The 10,806-nt window shown below is 34.9% G+C and overlaps 3 protein-coding genes across 5 annotated transcripts in view; 2 read left to right on the forward strand and 1 right to left on the reverse strand.

Annotated features, from left to right (window-relative positions):
• Positions 1 to 614: 614 nt before the first annotated feature.
• Positions 615 to 10,806, forward strand: part of LOC106874433 (mutS protein homolog 5) — a 251,549-nt gene continuing 241,357 nt past the window's right edge. The window contains exons 1-2 of one of the 3 annotated variants that reach the window (XM_052970104.1): positions 615 to 1,237; positions 1,646 to 1,750. The gene's annotated coding sequence lies outside the window, so the exon portion shown is untranslated. The remainder of the gene's footprint in view (positions 1,238 to 1,645; positions 1,751 to 10,806) is intronic. The other 2 variants (XM_052970105.1, XM_052970106.1) reach the window with 2 other exon arrangements.
• LOC106874428 (growth arrest and DNA damage-inducible protein GADD45 beta) overlaps positions 4,176 to 10,806 on the forward strand; it is a 371,959-nt gene continuing 365,328 nt past the window's right edge. Inside the window, exon 1 of the mRNA XM_052970107.1 lies at positions 4,176 to 4,182. Coding sequence (XP_052826067.1) covers positions 4,181 to 4,182 — 2 coding nt within the window. The 5' untranslated portion in view covers positions 4,176 to 4,180. The remainder of the gene's footprint in view (positions 4,183 to 10,806) is intronic.
• LOC106868153 (transcription factor Jun) lies at positions 5,205 to 7,246 on the reverse strand. The gene has a single exon (XM_014913292.1). It carries the CDS (start codon positions 6,993 to 6,995, stop codon positions 6,111 to 6,113), a length of 885 nt encoding a protein of 294 aa, XP_014768778.1. The 5' UTR covers positions 6,996 to 7,246; the 3' UTR covers positions 5,205 to 6,110.

Here is a 10,806-nt window from a genome sequence, read left to right on the forward strand (position 1 = left end):
TCAACAATATCTTCTACACATGTTCCGAAAAAACCAAAAAAAAAAAGGGAAAGGTTGTGTTACTCCAAAATGCCAAAGTGCAGTTAAAAAAAAATCTGTAAGAAATTATCAGATGTTGCCGGAGGAATAAAGCATAAGCTATATTTTAATCGAAGTGTACAGTTAATTAAATTAGACCAATATAATATTAGTATTTGTACTTATTTTATCGACACCAACGCGATTTGAAATCAAAATGAACTTGTGCGAAACGAAATGCATGTAGTATGAGACTTCCTAACGTTCATCAACCAGTTTTAGTTGCATTGCAACGAACTGATCCAAGTTGCAGAAAGTTAACTTGTAACTACGGTTAATTTTAAAAGTAAAAATGGAGATACGTTTTCTTGTGTTCAAGGAAATTCAAAGTAACTTTGATTTAAAAGAAATTTTAAGTGATAGTATTAATTCAGGATTTTTTTTACATATTAGACTTGCAATTTTAAAATTTACTTTCTTAAATTAGACTACTTTTTTTATTGTTAGCGTCTAGGATCCTATTATAATTTCGCCACATTCCTCCTCTCTAATTCCATGTTTCAAATCCTAATTTTGCTTCAACCGACATTGGGTACCGCCCCATAACATTGCTGAGAAAAGATACAGAAAAAAATGTAGATATTTACATATATAGTGCAAGGTCACAGAAACTTCAGTTTAAATTAACAAAGATTTTGCCATAGCTAAGAACTGGTCAGAGTCAAATGATAATTAGATATATATTTAGAATGTTGGTATAAACAAAACCTATCGCTGACAGTTGACAAGTATGAAAGCACATATGCATCGGTATTTGAATGATAAAGCAACCAATGCAGGATTATACTCTCCAACGTTGGCTCAAACGTCTTGTACATAACTTGGGACGAGCAGGCGCTTCGACTGTAATGCAAAAGTGGTAGCGGCTTGTTCATGTGTTGCACCCCGTTTAAAGAAACAATCTTGTATGTGTGCATTAGCGTTTCTTTGTGCCATTGACAAAAGACTGCAACGTACAATATTTATCCATCTGATAGAAGGCTGATAAGATTAAAACATAACATTTCTGAAGTAAAAACAGAGAATTGCTAAACTTGAAGGTACTGTCAATGAAGAGCAGCTAAGAATATCGGTGAGGATAACTCGGATTGAGTTTGTATCACCCCATTGGTTTGCAAATTACTTTAGAATCGTTTAAGCATCAGACAAAACACTTGAGGTAATTTAGTTGCTGTATATTACTAAGTACAAATCCGGCAGAAGTCAATTTTGCATTTAACTAAAGTATCAGTCAAATTTTTTTGTCGATTTATCATTTCTGTAAGGCATCGTAGATGCAAATGAAGTTGTAATAGAAAATACAAAACAAAATATACCCTTTAAAAATCTTGTAAATTTCAACATCTCAGGGATTTTCTAACACTAATGAGTTATTTCAATATGAATATTAGTATATTATATATAATATTTTAATACTTTATTCATATATAACACCTAATTTGATGTTTTAATTCCAAATATTAACTATTCAGAAAAGTTTAAACTGTGTAGTACAAGCTTCCGTAATCTGAAATTATTACTATTCTGGGTTACCGTAACTCTGACATCTATCACTCTCTTTCCTCAGAAAGACGTCTACACGTTTTTTTATATACAAGATCGTAAATTAAATAAATTTTCCTTCCTCGACGTTTGGAATATTATACGGGATAGAAGTTGATTATTAAAAAAGGTAAGTTCAACTTTCTGGATCGATGTTATTTTAATGAATAATAAATTGTATCAAAATAAACGTCGCCAGACGACTAACCAACTTTTGAATCTGATAGCAACCTGTGTGATCATCTTTTTCATAGCTGAGTAATTAGCTTTACAGACAGCATTTTAAATAAATGTTTATTTAAATAGTTTTTTTTCATTTCCTTATGAATATATTCCTCTATAAATACACAATTCCTTGTGGTCTAACATGAATTTATAAAGTGTTAAGTGTTTCTTTCTTAGCTATTTGCCATGATCTTGGTTTGTCTTTTGGTTATGATTCTGATGTGAATGAAGTAAGGGAACAATTTAATCAATATAAAACTGTCAGAATTGGTTTCTAAAGGAAGATCATCAAGATATAAAAGTTTCTACATGGATGCCATTGGTAATGAGAGTTAAAGACAAGGAAAAGAAAATAATCAGAATTCAAACATGTACTTGTGTGCGAATATATATAAATATGTGCATTATTATTATACATCCACACATCCTAACTAAGCATGATTTTATGGTATCTCTTTTAATACTTTTTATAATAAAAATTTCGAAATGTCAGGGAATAATGAAACAAACAAACGGGATCCCGAAAAGTGTAGTGCCATATACATAAATATATCTACACTCACCATTGCAGACTGTGTGTGTAGATACATTTAAATATGCAGTAATAGCTGCGCGTACACATACATTCTAATTAAATATTTATTTAAAAACAAGATATTGGGGGTCTGATTGACTTCCTTGTCCCATCCTCTCACGATCAAATAAACCTTATGGACTCAACAAGGGGAACTTGGCACAGTGTCAATAAGTGATAGCTGAAGGTGATGGTAAATATTGATGTTGGAAAGAGAGAGCGAGAGAGAGAGAGAGAGAGAGAAAGAGGAGGTTCAGATGATATGTAAAGCACTGGATGGGAACAACGTATGTGTGTGTGTGCATGTTAGTGTGTAGAGGTGTGTGTACGGTATAGTTTGTTTGATAACATTGTCTGCGTGTATGTCGGAATCAAGTGTGTTTGGATGGAGGCAAGTGCGCGTGCTTTGCTTGTAATATGTATTCAGGATGAATGGGTTTGTGGTTGTTGTCGAGCCCCTGATCGAGAGACGTACGTTCAAATGACCAGCCATTACTTTTCTCATCTATCTATCTATATATATATACACACACACACACTATATTGTCTGGATTTTCTCTTCCTTGTTTAGGGAGTTTGATACGAGAACCAGTGAAGCGAGATAGGAATCACTTTGGATGGAGTCCTTGCCTGTGCGAAAAAATAAACTAGCTTCCCCCACCTAACTCCCATTTCATTTGAAAATGGATTTTAAAGTGTGCTTGGTACCCGGCGATTAGTTTCGACTTTTGGTGAAGCTATTTTCTCTTCATTTTCGTTGCCTATACAATCTCAAGGAAAGCATCGATAATAATGTCTCGTGGAATCTTCTTTCATTCTGGGACCTTGTGCGTTTATATTACAAAAAAATCCAAAAAAAAATCAATATTTTATCAGATCTCTCACTAAGTTGATACAAGTTTCTACAATATCGAATTTTCTACGATTGGAAAGACAAACAGAATATTTATATTAAATTTGTTACTATATGAAATGAGAAATAAATGATAGATTCAATGAAGTTATATTTAAAATAGAAAATTCTTTCCTGCTTTTTTATGGTACATATCTTTTTCAAAACAAATCACGATAAAATAATTAAGAATAATTAAGCACAAGGTTATAGTTGTATTAATATTTATGGAAAATTAAAAGCTAAAATCCGTATTTTAAGCGTTTTCTACGACTGTTAACGGTTCAGTTATCAATTTGGATTCAATAAATACATTTTAAATTATTAGTACAAAATACGATGTTTAATAGCTATTTAAGGAAAATAGCAATTATTTTTCTTTATTATGATTCCTTATATAGACATTGAGTTTTAGAAGTCTAATAAAACTAGGGGGCACACAACGCCTACAAGGGATTTGTATTTAGCATTTTAGAGGAAATCCCTATCTCATTAGGGAATTTTCAAAATAATTTCTTAAACGCACATCAACTACTATAGTAATTAAAATTGCAATTAAACTTTCAATCTGAAACATAACAAATGAGATTCTTCATTTAACTATTCAAATGACGAAAAGAAAATACGATGATAATGATGCTGGAAATTAAAAAGGAAAAATACACACGGAAATGATAAATATCTGCCCTATCGAAATAATTGATGGATTTCTTATGGCGATGGAAATAAAAAAAAAGGGATGATTTCAAAAATAAAACGATGTTGATAAACAGAATAATTTAAGGAATTGAATGAAATGGAAATTGTCTTGAAAGGAAGGGAAATGTCGATGATCCCAAGAAATTTCTTTCTCTTCAGAATTACTGGAAATCTAATATGTATCTTAAATATTCTGTTTATACAGACTGTGAGCACCACGAGTCTGGTGGACGAGTAGAAGTGGATAAGATATATTGATGGCTAAAAATGAATAGCTGCGATTTTTTTTCCTAATAAATAATAAACACCATGTTAATTCTAGGATATATACATATATATATATATATATATATATATATATGAATGGAAACGATATATCTAGTGTGAATTTTTCATATCACAGAACTGTAAATCTTATTTCATACGCACATAATATTTTATATATATATATATATATATATATATATATATATAATGCATTCTGCAAATGAAAAAGAAACGTTTGTGGTATATTATTCTTATAGCAAGTACACATGTATCTCTGAAAGCACATTTTATATTATTTGTTCTTCGGGTGAGAGTAATGTATTCTTCAAAGAAACACTTCAAGGCATGGTCTACTTTAACTAATACAGTATCGATATGAAACATTTTTGTTTTTAATTTGAAAATAATTTTGGGTCCTGGTAGTCTAGTTTTCATTTAAAAGGAATCAATCCCCAAACAGACAAAGCTACAGATTAGATAGGTAGGTATACATATATGTATGTGTGTGCTCGCAGATGCATGTGGGGAAATTATATACACACAGACACAGGAACATACACAAATAGAAATGAAGGGAAAGAAAATTATGTGAACCCTAGTGGGATTGGATTCAGTATACATATATGAGAATTTAAAGAAACAAATTAATGCTTGATCGATGTAAGATTGCTAAGGTTTAAGGATGTGATGTTTAGTTTTGTTTCATACATTTTGTTGTGGGTTAATAACGAAAATTATAAAATGAAGGAATATATATTTTAAAGGGTTTCGTTGAGAATTTGTAGGAAAACACGCTTAATGATCTTAGATTGCAGTTACCTCCCTTCCATAAGCCTAGACTATTATCAACAGCGACAAAAGAACAGAAACAGCAAAATTAATTGCTGCTATAGAAAAAACGAAAAAATATACACGTACACACAAGAATACGATTTAAATGAAAAATTTAATGTCTGTACAAGTAATAAATATATAATTTTTCCAATAGAAAAATTAGATGGATTAAAACCTCCAATTATGTACAGTAGTCTTGCATCATAATAGTTGCAGCACCTGTCATTTGAGTTAATATGTACAGAGTTTATCAAAATTTACAAAATTTGTCGTTAGACAGAGCAAGTTCATGAATGCGATTCGTATACAAAACGTTTTGGGCTTTTTTAGAACTGTTTCAACATTTATAGCTGATCAACAGCTATAAATGTTTAGGAACAGTGTTACACAGTCAAGATCAGGAGTGTATAAGTTTTCAACCTGCAAAATATCACATCAGAAGATCTGTTTTGTTTCATAACGTTTTGCACCATCAATTCATAAGAGCACTTACTGGATGTAAGGAACACTCTGCTCCATGGTTCTTCTGCAAACCTCACCATTCTCGAATCAGGATACAAAATAAAAAGCTGGTGGTTAATAATTTGCTTTAGTTAAAAAGTCCTAAACTTAAATGCAAAATGTAAATTTTGTTTCTTTTGTTGACTTTCTTTGTGGATGTTTTTTTTCTTCTTTTTTTTGCAGTAATTTTTAGAAATAAGGGAAGATCTTGAGACAAATTTAAAGTTAAGGCAAAAATACCTACTTCCCCCTTCAGTTTTCCCATCAACACTCAGTATCAACAAATACATTTAGGGATCGTTTTATCCAAGTTTGAGTCTAATACTTTTTTTTCTCCAAATATTTTGCATAAAAAAGAAAGGAAGATTAAAACGAATCCTGATGTTTGTGTTTAGGATACTTCTTAGAAAAAAGCGCATTTTATAACTAGTTTCCCAATCAGGAGGTAAGCATCGTTTTTTTTTTCCATTTTTTTCTCTTCAGTAAAGTTTCTTACATTTAGATTATTAAATGGGGATGTGTATGAAGTATCCGACAACCATTATTTACGTGTTCGATAATTTGTTGTTTAAGTTTGCAAATGTCATCCCTGAGTGTTGTAGTCATTTGGGACAGTTCTGAATTCTGGTCCTTGAGATCTTTAACTCGATCTTCCAGTCTCGCGATGCGCTCCAGCTTTCGCGTCCGACACTTTCGGGCAGCGATTCGGTTCCTGGCACGCTTTCGTTCTAATTTAATTCGCTCCTGTGATTCCATATTAATAGGAGAGAGCGGAGGTGTACTTCCTAAACATGGTACTGTTTGGGGTTCTTCTTTAAGTTTCACTATACCAGATTCTTCGTTTGTGTTCACTGTAGAATGATTGGATGGTGGTAGGGCTGTAGAAATGGACTGATGGGCGGACACGAGATTTGATGGGGTATTTGTTGACCCGCGGGCATTCAGGAGGGTAGAATCGGTAGTGGATATATTACTGTTCATTAAATGCCCTTGAATATTAATACTTTCGCTGGACGTTTGTGTGTAAGGAAAATTTGGTAAATTATTCAAAGAATCTTCTCCATAGCTTTTGTGTAATTTGGCTAAGGCATCTACAAATCCCCGAGCGTAAGCTTCTTGTTCTTCTGTTACGAATTTTGGACAGAGAATTTGTGTTGGTGTTGGAGTTGTAGTGACCATTCCATTAGCCTGAATTATCATCCGTTCTAACTCTGGAGATGCTAGTTTTAAAAGGTTTAGATCGGGTGACTGAAGAGGGTTGTTAAGTTTTGCGGATTTTGCACTGCTACCGCCTGGAGTAAAGTCCAGAGTCATAGACTTTTTAAGTCTTTTAAGCGACTCATTGCTTGGATGACACTCGTCGTGGTAAAACGTCGGTTCCATCTCTGTGCCTTTTTTTTTTTCCAGCAAACCTTATATTATAAGCGCGGAAGTTTGCGACAGAGAAATTTGTAATAATGTAATCCGTAGAAGTGAAAGACGATAAAATGTAAAGATGGTCCTCTCTTTAGTTTTCTCGAAGTGTTCGTGAAGCTGTAGAGATATTTTCAGTTTTATTTTCACGATCCTTCTGATACTATTTCAAAATGTGATCTGAGTCCAAACACTTCTTCTGACGCCCTTTATTCGAATGAGTCATCTGCTAAAAATAAAATGACATCACCAGCAAGGCTTCTGATTGGCTGACGATGACATCATTTACTATCTTCTATAGTCGACGCTGATTGGCGGGCTTTTTTTAAACGCGCACCACTTAGATGCAACGACCATGGGAAAAGTTGTGGTCCTACGTCGGCGAAGTAACTGCGTAGTACGTTTTCCTTATATGGAGTACCAGCCTCACCACATGGTGTCTAGCTGGCCAAGGTGTGAGAGACGTACTCGCTGAACCGCAACTTGCTATCAACTTGTAGTAGTCCTCCTTCCACCCCAGTTTAAAGTAAATAAATGAGTGAGTGAGAAAGCGAGGGGGATAAAGAGTTAGAGAGAGAGAGAGAGAGAAAGCAGCAGTGTCTGCTACCTAGCTTTCGCTTCGATCTAAACGACATTCAACCACTTAACAATTATTCCATTAAAGTATGAAAACTCAAACAGTTTCTTTAAGTCGACAACAGCTGCATCTAGTTAATATCCTTACTGCGGCTACAGTTAGCAGCCATGTGTTGGCATTCCTGTTCATTCCCTGGCACCATGTCTTCTAAAGACAGACGGACAGATCCCCATCGGCCACTGGTATTTCTATTCCCTTCAATGTTATTTACCACTGCTGCTGTGTCTTAACTTGCCGTTTTAGTTCTGTTTGTTTGTTGGGAGGACTGTAGTTGTTTCATGAGGATTTGTTTATTCTATGGTACAGAGAGAGTTCTCGATACATCGGCCGGTGGTTGTTGTTGTATGTGGTTGTTATATTACTGGGTAGGTTTTTTTTGTGTGTATTGTTGTTTAACCCTTGCACTCACCCATATCGAGTATTTACCAGCTATTGACAATCCTCTCTTATTTTGGATATGTAATCACCGCACGATCTGTCCTGTAATTTTAATATGACAGTAGGGTGTAACTTGAGAGGAACTTGGTTGCTATTTCTAACACGTCAAGCAACCACGTAAAAAAGAGAAAGACGCTCCCTCATTGAATAATGTTGAGGTAAGTTACCGGCCAGCCATCCTCGAAGCTCGGGTTTCAATTCCAGGTGAATGACGCCTCACCTTTGTCGCTAATGCCCTTGGTGAAGGCATAAATGTCACATCACCTTGATTTTGTCTTTCCTTAAAACTTCATCAAAGATACGCCAGAATTAATTGAGATTTAAGGTGTACAGTAATTACTGTGGCGGAATTTTTTCTGTAGTTTAATAGTTGTTTGTTTTTGAAGTAGGATAGTGTAGATATTGCGAAATTATTTCTATAGCTGTCAGGTGTTGTGGCGTTTCTGTGACGGGGGTAGTTGATATAGTGTAGATATGAAATTGTTTTGTTGTTGGGTAGGTGTTATGCGGGAACAGGGAGGTGCAGCGGGTGCGAGCGCACTTCCTGAATTTTTATTTATTTAATTATTTTTGGTGGGGAAAGTAATGAAAACGCTTTGTAGACCCTCCTGAAAAAACTGAGTTTGCACCTTCTAAGCAAAATGTTCCTTCCCACACTTACGAGGAGTACAGTGTGTTCTGTTGATGGTTGTAAAGTAGTGATAATCTTTTGGTGTAAATTGTGTAAAACTATAATTCATATATCCCCTCAAAAATTTTAATTAGAATTAGTACTTCAGCAGCTTCTGTTTCGTAATATAGAGCAGATGTGAGTTAAACTAGCTCCTGGATAGGACGCCAAACTATACGAAGGCTAACGTTCCTAGACGATTTATATATGATACTTACGCTTCGTGGCTAGGTAAATAAACTATGACATAAAGATTTGAAAAAACAGACTTATGATCCCGTAGACCAATTCCTTATGCAATCTGTTGAAAAAGTTTGTTTGCAACGAGTCAACAAGACTGAGCCTCAAATTTATATGTGCTATTAACACAAAAAAAATTAAGATGTTTTGCTTTTCGGGTTCAACTGTTTATTCTGGGGTGCTTATCGATATTAGTGGGCGCTTGTGATATTTATATGTATGAATATATGCATACTGTATGTATGTATGTATGCATACTGTATGTATGTATAAATATATATATATATATGTAATTTTTTTATCTATTTATTTATATGCACACACGCACATGCATGCATGTTTAGTTTAAGTGCAAACCACGAAACTCTCTGACCTTGAGTTACAGCTAAATAAAAAGACAGACACAAACATACACATGTGTGTGTGTGTTGATATAAATAATACATATGTAAATGTGTGTGTGTGTGTGTGTATAAGGATATTTAAATATAAAAAAGATATGTGTGTGAGAGAGTCTGTGTATGTATTTGTTTCACACTGCTTTACAACCAGTTTTGGTTTGTTTGTGAGTGTGTAACGTAGCGGTTGGATAACGGAAACCGTCCAAGCTTAAAATAAGTGGTGGGGATAGATTTGGTCGACTAAACTCTTCAAGTTACTGTCACAAATGACTTAAATAAATGTGTGTATGCAATACACACACACAGTCATTATATACATATATAATCTCCAAATATACGACAGGCTTCCATTCAGTTTCCCTCTACCAAATTCATTTGTATAGTACATGACACTTGCTGAAGATGTCGTGCATTAGGACTGAACATGAGAGCATGCGAACTTCTTAACAGCAGTGTCATGTCTACACCTACAATATATCTGTATATATTTACGAATGTGTGTGTGTATACATACATATATAAACATACACACACATAGAACGATAGATTTGCATATGTATATATGTTAATGTTTACACACACACACACACAGATATACATCGGTTAGCTAAGTCGGTAGAGCACGAAACTCTTAATCTCGGGGTCTTGGGTTCGAGCCCCACGTTGGGCGACTGGTTCTTTTACTATAGGTGCACGCATGGTTGTATAATAAGAAGCTTCTCAACCACATCGTTCCGGGTTCAGTCCCACTGCATGGCATCTTGGGCAGGTGTCTTCTACTATAGCCTCGGATCGACCAAAGCTTTGTGAGGAAATTTGGCTGACGGAATCTGAAAGAAGCTCGTCGTCGTATATATATATATATATATCTTTGTGTTTGTCATCCATACACACTACCACTTGACAACCGGTGCTGGTGTGTTTACGTCTCGGTAACTTAGCGGTTTGTCAAAAGTATCAGGCTTTGAAAAGAATACATACTGGGGTCAACGCATTCGACTAAAAATTCTTCAAGGCGGTGCCCCAGCATGGCCGCAGTCTACTGCCTGAAGCAAGAAAAGGCTAAAAGATATGACTGTGTGGTAAGTAGCTTGCTTACCAACCACATGGTTCCGAGTTCAGTCCCACTGCGTGGCACCTTGTGAGTGGATTTGGTAGACGGGAACTGAAAGAAGCCCGTCGTATATATGTATATATATGTGTGTTTGTCCCCCCAACATTGCTTGACAACCGATGCTAGTGTGTTTACGTCCCCGTAACTTAGCGGTTCGGTAAAAGAAACCGATATAATAAGTACTAGGCTTACAAAGAATAAGTCCTGGGGTCGATTTGCTCGACTAAAGCCGGGGCTCCAGCATGGCCGCAGTCAGATGAGTGAAACAAGTAAAAGAGTAT

This window comes from Octopus bimaculoides, chromosome 8, assembly GCF_001194135.2.
Source record: "Octopus bimaculoides isolate UCB-OBI-ISO-001 chromosome 8, ASM119413v2, whole genome shotgun sequence".
In the NCBI taxonomy this organism is placed as follows: domain Eukaryota; kingdom Metazoa; phylum Mollusca; class Cephalopoda; order Octopoda; family Octopodidae; genus Octopus; species Octopus bimaculoides.